Source organism: Centruroides vittatus, unplaced genomic scaffold (genome assembly GCF_030686945.1).
Source record: "Centruroides vittatus isolate TY-2023 unplaced genomic scaffold, ASM3068694v2 contig_941, whole genome shotgun sequence".
NCBI lineage: Eukaryota > Metazoa > Arthropoda > Arachnida > Scorpiones > Buthidae > Centruroides > Centruroides vittatus.
Window position 1 is genome coordinate 2,299,066 of NW_027122625.1, and position 17,373 is coordinate 2,316,438.

Below are 17,373 nucleotides of genomic sequence, written 5' to 3' on the forward strand. Positions count from 1 at the left end.
AGTAAATTAAATAAAATTAGAACAAAAATAATAAAAATAATAAATAACTATATTTATATATAACTTACAGGCAGTGAGCAGCAATAAAATATCACCAAATGCAAGTAAAATGACACAGAGAATTTTTGATTAAAATTAAACATTTTTAGAAATGATGAAATATCATCATTTTGTATGTTTCAGCTGAAGCCAATCTGGCTTCAGCTGAAACATACTGATATATTGTCACATTGTTGTAGAAGGGTTAATATATAATATTAATTGGAATGATTTTACTTATAAGTGAAATCATTCTAATTAATAGTATCATTCAATTAAAAACATTTATTTTCATCCATTTTTCTAATATTGAAAGTTTAAATTTATTCATCGTAAATGTGCATTTATTTATAAAATCTAACGAATTAAATTTTAGAAAATCAACAGAATAAGATTTCTTCAAGAATATTGAAATACATTCTGCTTAAAAGTAAAACTTATATGCATTTTCATTGCTTGAAATGCATATATTTTTTTCAAACTTTCTGTATACTTTATTTTACACAGTGTACATAAAAAACTATTTATTTTAAAATATCTATTATTGTTGCTGTATTCTGGTATCAATGAAGAAAAAATTATCAAATTTTCTAATACTAATTTTCTGCTGTTTTATATAAGATAAATTCAATAAATAAACATTGATAAAGATCTTTAAAATTTTTATCCAAATTACTGACTCATAAAATTCTCAAGTTTTTGTTTTTTGGATGTAATTTCTATTACAGATGAAATTATTTTCATTACAACAGATTTTATAGCTACTGTTATATATATGCCTTTTCAGTTACATTTTTCAATTTTCCATAAAGTTACATTTTTCTGATAACTTCAAAAGTAAAAAATCTACATTTTCAAATTTCTGTTAGTACTTCAATGCTAGTGTTTTTTTTTCAAAATGATAGATATATAATAGCCGTGAGGCCCAAATTATATATAATTTTATTATTTCTTGGTTGATTCTAAAATTAAAGAAATAATACATTAGATGTCAGCACACCAGTAGATTTCAATTCATTAACTTGATGGGGTATGAATAAAGTGTGCAATAAGTTGAATTTTTAATTACTCTACAATTTCAATAGATATTTTATTATTATTATTATTTTTTAATAAAAACAAAATTTTAAGTATTGAAAAATTATTTGACATAATTTAAATTGAAAATTGATGATCAAATTAGAAAATTCTATCTGGATAATAATACTGTATAAAATTTGTATTTTATTAAAATAAGAAAAAGCATAAACTGTTTATTACTTGCAAAATTATATCATAATTTTGTAATAAACAGTAAAAATGTTGTGTTGATGTTAATATTTACATTTTTCAGCTGTTTGCTGCCTTTGCTATTTTTTAAATTGACTTGATTTTCAAGTGAACAAAACTTCTTATTAAATAATAATAATTATAGTTGTGATACTATATAGCGATTAGGAAAATTTTAAATCTAGATTTACGTAATTCATTTACATTGGGCTAGAAAAATTATACTAAATAAATAGTGTTAGGAATCAATGTTGATTGATTTTAAAATATATATGTTGATTAATTCAAAAATTTAATATAATGTAATAGCATAGGTTCATTTTAGTTTTTTAAATTTTTGATTAGTTTATCTAATAACATATAAAACTCTTGATAATAGCATCAGCAGTACATTAAAAGTACTTTAAGTTCTTCTTAATAGCGAGGTTTAGGCCAAAGTTTTAAACACAAAAATGTGTACATCGGACGTTCAGCGGCGCTTTCCTGTAAGCTTAAAAGTTTGACAATGGTGTTTGGAAAGTCAGTGGAATTATGCCAGACATTCCAAACGCCATTGTCAAACTTCTAGCCTTACAGGAAAGCAGCACTGAACGTCCGATGTACATGTTTTCGCGTTTAAAACTTTGGCCTCAACCTCGCTAATACAATAGAATAATTTAAAACGTTAATTGAAAGACTTTTTAAATACAGGCTCTTTTAATTTATCATTAATTTAGTTTTTAATTTCATCAAAAATGCTTTAAACATCTATAATTTTGCAGAAAGTTATCTTCTGAAACATACTTCAATTTGGAAACTCTTTTTATTGTGGAGCATTGTTGTTATAATTATAAATTATGAAAGCTAGATTTAAATATTTACCAATGTACACTGCTAGTTGTTGATAGGATAGATATCTGAAAATCCATTTTGCTGTCTTTTAAGTAAAATGTTTAGTTTATTATATTGTTGAGAATTTTGTGATATTCGTTGTTATCTGTAACACTTCAGAATAATTAGAATGAAATTTTGTTAATGAAGATGTAATTTTAATATATTGTAACATTTCCAGAATTCTGTAGACATTATCTCTAGCATTTTACAAACTTTAAAGCATATTAAAAGATTTCTTTTTTAGAAAAAATCAGTATAAATACACATTAAATTTATAATGTACAGAATTTTTGTTTGTAAAATGTTTTTGGATTTTATAGAGACCTGTAAATGTTTCAATATTAAAAATTTCAACTTCCTTAACCAAAATCAAATTCTAGATTTTTTTGCAAATTGTGGCATTGGAATTTTAAGTTTATGTAATATATTCAGTATAAACCAGTCATTAAAAAACAGAAGGAAAAGAAAAGCATGAATCCAATCCTCAGTTTCCATAAGGTGAGAAAAAGAGAATTTATATTATTTTTATTATTATTTTGATAAAATTTTCCAAAATTTGAGAATATGAAATGTAAAATTACTCCAAAATCGTCAACATCAACATATTAATTTTAATTAAAAAAATAAAATAAAATCACAAAAGGTTTCTTGGTAAAATTATATCATTATTGCAAATAACATTTATTTCTACATGTAATATTTGTGAAATGTGCTTAATTCAGTTAATTATTAAAAGCTATTTGATTTTTTATTATGTATCAGTAAAAAATTAACAACATTTATTAATTAAATAATTATTTATGAATAATATATAAGGTAGCTTCCAAAAGTTTTGCTGAAATGTTTCATTATAACTGATAGATACAGATTTTTGAAATAAATATTATATTATTAGAAATAAAATTCTTTGGTTTCTACACATTTTTGCAATATTGATGTAATTAAAAGCTTCTTTTCCTTCAGCTTTTAAAACTACTTTTAATATTTCTGTTGCCAAGGCTGCTTAGTTATTCAAGGCATATTTCTTTTATCTATTGCATGTAAATTTGAGTTATAATAAATACTAAATCTTTTAAGCATGATTAAATATTATCAAAAAATATTTTTCTCCCCTCAAAACACAAAATTGATGATAATTGTTTGAATTTATTGGATACATTATAACAACAGAATATAGTTAAGAGCCTAAGACCTCTATTGTTTCACATTCAACTAATTTAAGAGTAGTAGTACTTTCACGATGCTGTTTTGCCATTGAATTTAAATGCTTATAATTAATTAATTAGAATTTTAAATGTCTAGTTTTCACAAACTCTTTTGAAGCTACCTTATTGTTGAGAATTAAATATTTACTAATTTTCAAAACTAAATGAATAACGAATTAATTTGTTATTTACTTTTTCCTAGCTAACATGTCAGAAGAAGAAATGCAGGAACATTTTGACAATTTTTTTGAAGATGTTTTTATTGAACTAGAAGATAAAGTAATGAGTGTTTTTTATTATTATTTTTTTTTTTCCTGTTTTTATTTTAAAATATATTTTATATGTAAAAGAATTGTTTTCCATGTATAAGTTTAAAGTAGAAATAAATATGTATATAGTAGTTTAAATAAGTAAGATGTGATTTTAAAATCACATCATAATCTTTTTAAATTGTTATACATTTTTGTTTTATTCATGTAAGTACTTTTGTGGAAAAAAAACAAGTTTTTATGAAGATTGTGTTAAAGTTTAAAATTATGGGAGTAGACGCTTTAAGCTTTTATTATGCTCTAATTGTGTATGGTTTAGATACTGTTTTCATTTTTGTTCAGTATTGTGTAAACACATTTTTCAAAATTTGACTTATTTTATAAACATTTGGATTAATAGTATAGATTTTTATAAATTATAGATAGTTATAGTTAGGGTTTCTCATCTCCTGGTCTTTTGCTTGTCCCAGGATTCTGGAATAAAAGTGAAATGTTTTCCAGGATTTCTCAGAAATCCCGGGATAGAATTAATTATTTTTAAGATATACAAAATATCTTGAAATCAAATGATATAATTATTTTTCATTTTTAAAGTAATTTAATATGTTCTGCAACCTCCAGAATCATATTAATAATGATGTGTAAGATATATATTAAAAATTATCTTTGAATTACGTAGAAATTTTCACAAATAGAAAAAATTTATTAAAGTTTGCTGAAAACTGCATACAACAACAACAACAACAATAAAAAATGCTTTGAATTGAGTTGAAAATTAAAAAAAATGAACTTAAAAGGTAATGTCATTATTTAAATAAAACATAATACAAAATATTATTGTAAATTTTTATAATAAAATTTTAAAAAGCAAAGATGATCAATACTCCCATCGCTCAATCTGATTCTTATTTTAGTAATGAAATGTCCTGCTACCGAGAATGTTTTTTCTGATTCAATTGATATGAGTGGAATCATGTTTAATTTAAGAGGAAACAGATGTTGTGTTTTTTTTTAGTGATGTAACGAATAGTATATTCGGCCAAACTATTTGGCTTGATTAACGCACGCACGAAAATTGGTGCGCAAACCGCATTATATCAAGGATTGCACACCCTGCTGTCTATTGGCTCGCTGTCACTACGAGTTTTTCTTCCAGTAGGTCTAAATTATTTAAACTAATTAATTAAATTATAATTATTAAAGTTAATATGAGATGGCGCCTAACGTCTACCTCTAGTGCTAAATTGGTTTATAATTTATGTAAAGTCGTAAATAGCCCGATATGATTCGGCAGTTGTGTATATTCAGATGTAAGTTATAACTTATAAGTTATTTTATTTGCAATCAATCTTTTTAACTCTTTAATTAAGCACTAAAATTTTGTTTTTACTACATATTTGTAGACTGAATATACTTCACTCTAAGTATACCCTAAGGATATACTTTAGTAGGGACGTATGGTCTAGTTTCTCCCCAAGTTGTGGAACAGTTCAAATATATTATTGGAGGGTTTTTATTTGTGAAGTTTTGTGATATTTTGTTGCTATTGTTTTTGTCAATATTTTTAAAATTAACGTGATTTCAAATGTTATCTTTTGTATATAATGAGAAATACTCATTCTTTGCTTTATTTATAAAATAAATTATATATTAGTTACTCACCTTCTAGAAATAGATAAATAATTCTTTCATTAAATACGATAAGTTTCAATAAAACTTTTCGTAAATCATTTTAAAATATCGTAAAAAATATTAAAATGTACGCGAATATGAATATAACATAATTAACTAAACAATAACATTAATGCCCGATACATTCTAACCTACACGCCATCAATGCCATAAGATATCGGGCTAGATAAAGGCTATAATAATATTTAATTATGAAATAATTTAATACTGGAGTTAGATGTTATTTCTTATTAACTTTAATAATTATAATTTAATGTTCAGCATTAATAAAAAGTTACCAAAATGATTAATTTACTGTGTTTTTGTTATTTCTTACTCCTGTTTTTAGGTATTCGGCTGAATAGTGATTAAATATTTGGTATTCGGCTGAATAGGGATTTAAATATTCGGTATTCAATTGAATAGCGAAAAATAGGCTGAATACCGAGTAGTGACCGAATATTCGTTACATCACTAGTTTTTTCACCTGTAGCCTGGAAGATTTCTAGTTCGTTTTCAAGATTGTAGTACTTCGTTTGCTCTCTAGTATTCTTGATTTGTGTGCCTTGGATGCTTTAATAGTGGCATCAAACTTACAGCCTGATAATTCAGCAATTTGTTTGCTTTAATAATTAGGTTTAATAGTTTATGAAGAAAAACTTCATACTTGCAGATTTCATACTTGTTTGTATCTTATCCATTTTGCACAACCTGGCATTACAGTTATGCAGTTATTGAAGCTACTGGGCCATGGGTAAAAATTAAGAAAGCATAAGCACAATTATTCCAGATATTACAGTTATGCAGTTATTGAAGCTACTGGGCCATGGTTAAAAATTAAGAAAGCATAAGCCAATTATTCCAGATATTACAGATATCCTGACAAGTAAAGAATTTTCAGAGTCCTGCCACAAATAAGCTACATATTGATTATTGACCATTTGTGACATGCCATAACGAGGAAAAATTAAAAAAAACCAATAAGTAGGTTTAAAATTAATAAATACAAATGTATTCTGACAGTTTATGAGTTAATTATACTTTCTATTGGCAAAATTTCCACAACCTTAACATAAAATTAGAAAAAAGTAAACTTTTAAGAAATTTGTGGGATTTCCCGGGTTAAAAAACAACTGGGATCCTGTTTGAGAAACCTTAGTTATAATTATTGGCTTCTAACATACCTAATTTTAAAAATTCCGTAAGCTTTGAAAAAGTTTTCATTTTTTAAGCTTTCTGAAGCTCATATTGACAAAACTTTGGATTGTCATACATATGTACATTTAAGATACATGGAATACATTGAAATATATTTCATAAAATTAAACAAAATACTAGTTGCAAGTTTTATGATGATATAGAACAAATACTGAATGAATTTGAACAAAATTTTGGCTATGTAGATTAATAAATGGAAACAATTCCATTTTTTTAAATCAAAACAAATAAAAAGATAATAGGTACTTCAGTTTTAAAAGTACACTTTTAGAATTTAAAAAAATGAATGAAATTTGATTGATTTGTATGTGTTGTTGCTATTTCTGTTTTTATGATAGGTTTAACAAGTTAATAAAAGTACTTACTCAAAATGTATTGTATGTTTTTCTTTTGCAATAATTTAAATTTGTAGTAAATCATATTCTATTCTTTTAAAAGGATAAATTATAATTTTATGAATTATTTAAATAATAAATTATTTATATACTTTTTTCAGTATGGAGAAATTGAAGAAATGAATGTTTGTGATAACCTTGGTGATCACTTGGTTGGAAATGTATATGTAAAAGTATGTTTATTCATATCTTTATAGTAAATAGATATTTAGCATTATTTTTTACACATTTAAAAAAATATATATTTAAATTAATACAAATTACATATTTGCAAATTTTTTAATAATTATACTATTTTACAAGAAATATTATGATTAAAGAAACAATTTTGAAATGAAGTGATATATTCAGCTGTTTTTATTTAATTTCAAATTTAATTGTGAAATTGCTATAAAAATATTTTAATAATGATCTTTATTAAATTTATATACAAATAATTAAACATTATTTCAACTTTTAATTTTTTAATCTAATATTTATCTTTTACTTTCCATGATCATTATATGAAATTCAAATTCTAACATTTCACATAGTCACTTGTGTATCTAAAACGTTTATCTTTTATCTTTATAAACAAATATAAATATCTCTTTGTTGATGATTAAAAAATATTTTAAATGAATAATCTATAAAGATAAAACAAAAGGGTATACGTTGAAATTTTACTAAAAGTTGTAGGATTAACCTTACAGGATTATATGAATTATATTTTTATTTATGAATAATCATTGGGAATGTTCAAGTATATATTCTTTTGAACTTAGTCTGTTTTCTTTTTAAATGAAAATAAAGGACAAAAGTATCATATTAAACATAAATTTTGTTTAAAGTGTTTTGGTTGTATTTTGACTAGGTAGAAAATTCTACTTGAAAGGATAGTCAAAAAAACAGTAGCAGCCTGTGATTACTTGTGTTAGCAGTGATTTTCTGTAACTACTTAGTTTATTAGGAGCATTTTTTATACCAAATTAACTTAGCTGTGCCTCCATGATATCCTCATGCAGTGTGCTGTACATCTAAAGGCTGTGACACACTAGACGATTTTTGTGGGAGACAGGAAAACCTGTTTCTGAAGCAGTGAGAGAGCAGTCAAATTGCTTTAACTTTTGGGAGACTTTTTAAAAAATCTCCTAAAACTTGCTGTAACCAATGAGCGCACATAGATTTATCATATGAGTATAGTTCTTGTCTACAGTGCAAAAATAAAAATGGAAGATAGTTGCTCGTTGACGGTTGATAGGGATACGACTAGACCCTAGACAAGACAACCTTTAATTTCATTAATTCAATTGTATCCGGGCCCGGACCGCATCCAGGCCCAGGCCATTCGTGCACTCCCTCCGTCGGGCCTTGCAGCCCTCCTGGCCGCCTTGAACAGAGCATGGTTGGCGGGGACATGCCCCCAGGAGTAGAAGTTAGCCCATATTATTCCTATTCGTAAACCGGGTCGCCCGGCGACTAATTGCGCCTCCTACCAGCCAATTTCTCTCACTTCCCACATGGCCAAACTATTCGAACGAATGGTTCTGCACCGTTTCCATTTTTCTGCGGCTAATTCCACCTTCTTCCACCCACACCACTTTGGGTTCCTGCCCTATCGGGGCGCCGAGGAAGCTTTGCTCCTCCTTCACCATCAGGTCGCAGTGGCTCGGGCCCAACGGAAGTGGGTCTTTTTGTTGGCTCTCGACTTGGAGGGGGCCTACGACTCGGTCAACCAGCAGGGCCTCCTGGCCAAGATCCGGACTTATGGCATTGGGGGCAGGTTTCTTTCTTGGCTTAGATCGTTTCTGCTAGACCGCCAATTCCAGGTTCGCTGGCGTGGAATCCTCTCCCATCCCCACCCGTTCCGGCAAGGCATCCCTCAGGGGAGTGTACTGGCCCCCCTCCTGTTTACCTTATATATGGCCGATCTCTGGAGGGCTATTCCACCGGATGTTTCGGTGATAGTATATGCCGATGACATCTTTCTTCTCTCAGCTAGCTCGAGCCCTACCAAGGCCCACGCCCGCGCCCAACAAGCTCTAGACCACTTGGAACATTGGGCGTCGGGGTGGAGCATGTCCTTTTCTGCAACCAAGAGCGCATCCATCGATTTTTCGGCCAAAACCAATCGCTCACCTTTATCTTTCACCCTCAGTTCGGGGACCATCCCCCAGCAAAGGGTAGTCCGAGTTTTGGGCCTCCAACTCTCACATACTTTCACTTGGGACAACCATGCCCAATTTCTCCGGACCAAACTAACGCGGTCCTGCTCCTACTTAAAATACTTTGCCTCCCGCCGAAATGGGGCTCGGACCGCCGACCTCTTGCACCTTGTCTACTCGGTGCTTCGCCCAATGGCGGAATTTGGCGCCCCGCTCCTGGAGGGGGCTCCGCCCTCCAGCATTAGCCGTATAGAGCGCCCTTTACACGAGGCCCTTCGTACCGCACTGGGGGTCCACAAATCGACTCCCCTGATCTCTCTCTATACGGAATCCGGGTATATCCCGCTTCAGCTTCGTCTTCGCCACAGAGCGATAATGCATGCGGTAACACACTTATCTCGGGGTCCATCAAGCCCTCTGTTCCACCTTTTCCAGGCGGCTCCCAGTCTGGCCTCTCACCATTGGCGCCGCTTTCAGTCTCCTTACGTCGCCCGGGTCTTTACCCATTTCGCTAAGGAGAGTCTCCCGGTCGCCAGCCTTTACCGCCAGAATTTCCTCCCTCCGTGTGCAGATCAGATCCGGCCCAAGGTCCACCTCAATGAGTGGTCCGTAGCGGGTGCGGATCACGCCGAGGGCTTGAAAAGCCTTTACTCTGAGCTCCACGCTAAACTTTGGTACGACAGGTTCTGCATCGGTACTGATGCATCGAAAACTACTCTCAGGACGCAGATCGGCATCGTCATTCCTAGCGAGGGTATCCGGGAGACTTGGCGTCTCCACGACGCCTGCAGCGTTTTCACGGCAGAGGCTATCGGGATTCAGCGTGCGCTGATGATCGCCTCTCAATATAATCGTCCGACCGTAATTTTTTCAGACAGCCGCTCTGTCCTGCAGGCAATCACGAACGTCTCTTTCTCATCGACGGCCATTATCTCAGATATTGCATCTATTGTCAGCAGGTTCCCCGCCCCCCTGGACCTCGTTTGGATCCCAGGACATTCGGGCATTCAGATTAACGAAGCGGCTGATAGGGCAGCCAGTCACACCGATCTTACTGGTTCCTGGCTCCATTCCCTTACCCCGAGAGACCTACGTCGGTTCAACAGGGACAAGATCGTGCTCGCCCTCACCGACAATTGGTCGGCTGCTCTCCGGCACAAGGGGAGGGAGCACCTCCGGCCGTTCTCTCCTTGGCCTTACCATCTGGCCTCCTCGCGCCGTGCGGAATCGCTTTTGGCGAGGTTACGTACTAATACGGCGCCTCTTCAATCTTTCCTTTTTTCTCGTCACCTTAGCCGCTCACCGGACTGCCAGCACTGCGGGCAGGAGGAATCCCCCGATCATTTTTGGCTGGTGTGTCCGGCGTACAACGAGGCCCGTCGGGAGTTGGGCCAAGCCCTTTCTTTGGACCTGAACCAGACTCGCCACCTCAGCCAACTTTACTGGCCACACGCGGGTTTAGACCCGAGCCACCACATCTCAGCCCTTGAGCGGTACATATATAAGACCGGCCGCTTCGCCTAACCACCAGGCGGCGCATCGGAAGAAAAGCCGACAACGGCCATACCTTCCAACATAAACCCACGAACAAGAACAAGAACAAGAACAAGAATTCAATTGTAAGAACCAATTTATGGTATAACTACATTAAAGAATATCAGAACAAGGTACTCAAAAATGCATAGTATTGTGTTGTTAGTGAAAATTTATGATTACCAGGTAGAAATGTTGATTGTATGACTCTAACAACTTGTCTCCTCAAGTGTTTGAATATCATCAGGTTTTCTGTTGCTTGGAGACATGTCTCGAACAAGAAATCTAATTTGTCATGATCTTAATCCAAAGAAGTTTTTTCTGCGAATTACATCCATTTAAAAATCTGCTATGAAAAATTGCCACCTTATGCTTATGATCACATACAAGTTTTCTTTATTCTCACACAATTGAGTGCATAACACACCAATTTTTCATGCAGACATTATTTTTGGTGACTTGGTCCTTTTTAAAAATGCCTTACATGATTACTGCAAGAGGTAGTTATGTCACGGACGTTTGTCAGCTATGCATGGTGTAATGATAAGGCATCTGCAACTTGCTATGACCTTGAATGGTTCTCTCAATAAGATAGCCTGGGGCATTGTGACTTTCAACAATTTAAATGTTTTTGTGGCTTTATTTCATGCCACTTACATCAAGAAAAACATTTTTCACATGTACATTGACAAAATCTTACAATGCACCACTAACAAAACTGATAGAACTGATGGGATACAAGACGTAATAAAAATATTTTTAATGAATGGTTACAGCAAAAGCACACTCAACAAATGGATCAATACCAAAGCTACTAATAAACACGAACATAAAAACAATACCACCATTCCAAAATATTTTAAAATTCCATACAAACAAAATTTATTTAAAAGAATCAAATCTATATCACACAATTACGGTATAACCTTAGCACCAGAAAAATTTCCTTGTTTGAATTACAAGATACATAGTAATAATAAGAATAATATATGGGACCAAAAAAACGTAATTTACAAACTCAGATGCAACTGCACTATTCCCAAATCTGATATAGGTGAAACTGGTTGAAATCTGAAGACCCGGTTTAAAGAACACGTATCTGCGATTAAACGTAATTGTAACTCAGCTGTTGCTGTTCATTGTAACAACAAAGGTTGCCAAATCATAAAGAAAACTAAAAATTGTCAAAAAAGAATTACATACGCAAAAAAGGAGATGGTATGAACATCTTGAGATACTTAAAAACAAAGACAGTGAGATGAATAATAATATTGGTCAAAAGCTACATGAAACTTGGTACCCTTTACTTGACCAAGAGAAGCCGAGAAGGGGGTGGCAGTAGTGGTTAATGTGTTAAAGTATGGCAGGTTTCGTAAACTCTGTGCATCATTTCCAAACGGTACCCAGCAGGGTGCTCATATGTCTCACTTCCACTTCCCCCTTCACTTTTCTACATTTCCCAAACCCCTCAAAAAAACCCCTTTTTTTCGACCCTCCCTTCCCTTAAAACCATTCCACCCACTATCTCCCCCACCTCAACAGTATGCCTTTCTGATGCATTCTGTTAACTCTCCCACTTACAATTTGTGGACCATTCCATCGTGTAAAACTCTACTGTAAATTAAAACAATCTTCTTATGTCTCTCTTATTTTAATGGTGCACTACCTTCACTTCATCATACTGGTTGTTTCAAAGGGTTTTTTTCTATTGTTCTTACCATAACCAAGATTACGGTTTCCCAAAATTATTATCTTAACTGAGCACTGTCATGTATACTGGGGTGTTTTTCCAACATTATGTGCCATGCCATCATGTTTGCAGTAAGTTCAAAACTTTTTACATCTATATTGTTTGTTTTTCCCTTCTGTAAATCATTTCCAATTTAATCATTATTTTAGCTTATACCTGTTAATAATCACCATCTATATTTTATCTAATGTCACAACTCCTGCATTTCTCATAATCCATGTAAGTTTTCTAATGATCTTTTACAATTTTGTAACATTACAATAAATTTATGTTAACTTGTATGCAATTTTCCCTATATAGTTGTAACACAAGAGTTGAAAAGAGACATAATTGATAGGTTCTTGAGTTGTTGACATATTGTCAAAAACCAGGAAAGGGATTAATCTAAAGATAAAATAAATCTATAATTTTTTCGCATTACGTCAGTTTGATTTCATTCATATCACTTAATATATGTATGTAGGTAAAATAAATATAAATAAAACTTAAAATCATTACTAATATATACAAGCAAAAACCAAAATAGTCTAAATTAAATTTTATAATTAATTTATTTTTTAATTATTAAATTTATCAAGGGATGTAGCCTGATGCTTTGATTCTGATTATTAAATAGACTTAAAATATAGCTTGATAAGATGATTGGCAGTTATAAATTTTATTATTATATTTTTTGCTATGAATATTTTTTAACTAAATCTTATTTAATTGAAATGTATAAACTATTTTATAAAATGAATAATTTAGTATGCTTGCATTTACAAATAAATTTTCCAATATAAATGTCTATAAGCTTAGCTGAGACAATACTACTCATACATTTGCATGAGACACTATTACAAATTCATGAAAGAATATTTAAATTAAAAAATTACTATTTTAGAAATTTTATTTGAATTTGATATTTATTTTGCTATTCACTACATGCATAAAATTCGATAGTTATCAACTTTCATCATTTTAGAACTGTTATCTCACTATATCCATAATTGTGAACAGTTTAATAAAAATTAGATAATGAAAAACTTTGATACCATACCTATTTAAAAAATAGTTATATGCTCATACAAGCATATATACATATAGAAAGAATTAACTTGAAATGATTAGTCAAAGAGAGGCTTTTATTTTATTTTACTTAAAACATTCTCTGTCTAAAAATTAGGTCAGCCAATCCTTTTCTGAAGTCTAAGCCTCTCATTCAGAAAATCAGTCTTAAATCATAAATTGTGATGATAAAAAAATGATTGTATTAGTTATTATATTATCAATCTCTAAATAATCATATACAAAAAATTTTTTTATCTGTTACTCTATTATTCATCAGTATCTGTTAATTATCATATCATTGAAGTCTGCCAATGTATGAATAGTTTCACAGCACTAACAGCAACATATTCCCTATTGCTTTAGAAGTTTTGTTGAAAGTTAGTAACAGTGGTTTGTTTTTACTTTTTCTGCTCTGCAGACACTACAGAATAGAAAGAGTAAAAACATATCTGTGAAAATTTTTCTGGGGTTCCTGGCCAACCATGAACCCATGGCTTCAGAACAGCAGTCTTGTAGCTCTGTCTCTTGGTCATCCAGATCCCAGTAGTTGTGCTTGATTTTGTTAACTGTTGCAAAAGCGAGTACATTAAGTTAAAGTGTTACTGTTTAAATTTTTTATCCTAGAGTGAATATTATTAAAGTGGCAGAAAAGCATGTTGGGAAGATGAAATTGTGACAACAGATATAAAACCATGATCTTCCATATTGAAGCTGAAATTATACTATCAAATTGCATTGAATGGTCCAAGATACAGGAAGAAGCAGAGGAAACATTAATTGCTATTCTTGCATACAGTTTGCAATATTGCTTCTGTAAAGGCCAGATGTGCACTGAAACAAAAGATTACTGATTATTTTAAGAATTAATTTTGATTATATGTTTGCACTCGTGTTTTATGACATTTGTTGCAAATACATGGAATATAAATTTATAAAAATTTATAAAGCATTAAAGATAACTTGTATTAACCATCTTTTAATTTATCTGTCAAGCTCTTGTTATGACATTGTCAGATGATTGTAAATATGTACAGTACATATAACACTAAAATATAATTACAAACAAAGCAGAATTAGCAAAAATATGACTTAATAATGTGCACTGGTGTATTATAATTGCAGAATATTAATTTTTAATAAAATATGGTTTTTGTAGTTTCGCCGAGAGGAAGATGCTGAAAAAGCTGTCGCAGATTTGAATAATCGGTGGTTTGCAGGTCGTCCAATATATGCAGAATTATCACCTGTTACAGATTTTAGAGAAGCATGTTGTCGACAATATGAAATGGGGTAAAAAAGTTTTTAATAATTATTCTTGTTTAACTCCAAAACAGATTTTGTGATTATTAATAATGATAATTTAATTATTTAGAGAATGTACACGTAGTGGTTTTTGTAACTTCATGCATTTAAAGCCCATTTCTAGAGAATTAAGACGCGAATTATATGGAAGACGTCGAAGAAGAAGGTAGGAAATTTTTTAAAAATTCTCTCATATAGCATTAAAAAATAAAATAAAAATGAACAAGTATAATTATCATAATAGGGCTGGAGCAGAGTTACTTTTTCATTACATTTTTGACATACCAGTAATCTAGAAACTATAATTTGACTCTTGTAATATGTGATTTGATTAGCCCACTAGTAATGGAAATTATTTTTTAAAATAATTTCCATTACCTATACAATTGATATAATAGAAGTATGTAAATATGCCAAAAAATGGATATTATTTCCAATATTATTACTTTTGATATTTAGTTTTTCAAAATTTTATAACTGCTCTCCAGTTTTTTTTTTATTGTTTAATCAAAATAAAACAGACAGTGATTTTTTCCCCTTTCCCTTAATGCTATTTATAAAAAAAGAGAGGTTACTTTTGATCATTATTTTTTCTGCTATTGAATGTGGAAGTACTCCTGTGCCTGTTGTAATATCAATTTAGTTTTTTTTAATTGTAAATTTTCAGTCTACAGTTATAAGTTACCAATGAGATAATCTTGTTATGTCTTGTGTAACAATTTTATCAGTATTCTTAGTACCAAATTATAAATATTTAAAATTATTCTCATATTTCAAGGAACAAACAAGTTGTATATGTTATTGTAAGAAGTCATATTACACAATTACTTTTGTAAATAATGTAATCATTGTATTGAAAGTTTAATGTAAATTCATCTAAAATTTAAAATATATTCTTTGTGTATTTAAATTATGTAAATATTTAATAAATTCTTTGAAGTTATTTAAATATTTGTATAATTGAAATATAATAATAATAATAATTACTATTATTTTCTACTTAATGTAAATATTTAAATATAAGGGGCAGTCAAATGAAAACAAGACAGATGGAAAAAAAGTAAGTAAACTGTTTATTATTTTAATAGTAATCACCATTATTGTTAATACATTTATTCCATTGTGAGACAAGATGGTCAATGCCTTCATAGAAAAATGTTTGCGGTTGCCTACGGAACCATGATTGTACCCAGGCGTGCACCTTTTCGTCCAAAGCAAATTGACAGCCACAAATGTCTTTCTTCGGGGCTCAAAAAATATGGAAATTGCATGGGGAGAAATCAGGACTGTATGGAGGATGTGTAAGGGCTTCCCAGCGAAACTTCTGCAGCATAGTCAAAACAACCTTGGCAACATGTGGGCGAGCATTATCCTGCAACAGAATGATGCTGTCTGTCAACATTCTTGGGCATTTGGATTTGATGGCATGCTTCAATTTTTGCAAAGTTTCCACGTACTGCTGTGTGTTAATTTTTCCGTGTTCCAGAAAGTCAATGAGCAGCGTTCCTCCATAGTGATGTCGGATGCACACACTATTTGCCGACCTCACTTCGAGCACGTCTAAGAGACAAATGGCACAGCAGTGAACGTAAACGCTGTTCCTTCCTGATTCCCAATAGAGGACACTTCTATACACACACCTACCTGCATTACCAATTTCCATGCCACACTTGTTATATAGTCTGTCTCATTTTCGTTTGACTGCCCCTTATAAATACTTTATTTCTTATTATTCAAACTGCATAGTCTGTCACATAAGCTTAATTTTTTTCATTAATTAAAATTAAAAGCACATAGTATCATGAACGTTTTCATTATTTTATTATAATATTTTGAAATAAATGAAATATAAAACAGTCAAATTAATGAGCTTTTATTTTAACTTAAGGTCAAGATCAAGATCCCGCAGTCGCGATCGGCGTCGTTCGCGAAGCAGAGAGAGAAGACGGAGAAGCCGCAGCAGGGACCGTTCTCCTTCTCGGAATCGAAATCGCGATCACGACCGGGACAGAAGAGATAGAGAAGAAAGAGTGGGAAGGTTTTGATCTGCAGCTTTCGAGCGGATAAAGCCAGCGATCGACATCACTTTTAAATGTGGAAAGTTTCACTTCTTTCTTCTGTGAGCTTGAAATTTTATACAGTTTATTGATTTAATTTTTCAAGCTGATTTAAGAATTCAGCCTTTGACAAATGTAATTCATTCAGTTAAATGTGAAGTTGCATATCGATATTTCTGTAAACGACCATCTTTGGGTATGTATGACTTTGTAAAGTCATTTCATTTTGTAGAAGTAATAATAAAGTTACTTGTGAATCAAAAAAACTAGAAAAACAAATTATCATAATTATTGAGATTTTTAAATTGTAGAGAACATTCAATAATTTCCCAATAAAACTAATTTATTTTATATACAGTGGACCCCCTTATAACATTTCTTATAATGCATTATATACGGGTCAATATTCACGTGTTTCTGACGTTTTGGCTATTTTGCTGTTACACCACACAGCTCACACATGACACATGGTTTCCTATAATGCAGAATGTATTCGTGGCGTTATATGGGGGTTCACAGTATATATATATAAATTATATTTTTCTAATTAAAAACATAATTCTTTACTAATAACTATTTATTCGTCGATTATATAACT

The 17,373-nt window shown here is 31.3% G+C and overlaps 1 protein-coding gene across 2 annotated transcripts in view; it reads left to right on the top strand.

Moving 5' to 3' along the window:
• U2af38 (U2 small nuclear riboprotein auxiliary factor 38) overlaps nt 1-17,054 on the top strand; it is a 41,611-nt gene extending 24,557 nt beyond the window's left edge. For both annotated transcript variants that reach the window (XM_067282128.1, XM_067282129.1), the window contains exons 5-9: nt 3,589-3,665; nt 7,041-7,112; nt 14,573-14,706; nt 14,789-14,884; nt 16,607-17,054. In XM_067282128.1, coding sequence (XP_067138229.1) covers nt 3,589-3,665; nt 7,041-7,112; nt 14,573-14,706; nt 14,789-14,884; nt 16,607-16,763 — 536 coding nt within the window. In that variant the 3' untranslated portion in view covers nt 16,764-17,054. The remainder of the gene's footprint in view (nt 1-3,588; nt 3,666-7,040; nt 7,113-14,572; nt 14,707-14,788; nt 14,885-16,606) is intronic.
• The last annotated feature ends 319 nt before the right edge of the window (nt 17,055-17,373 follow it).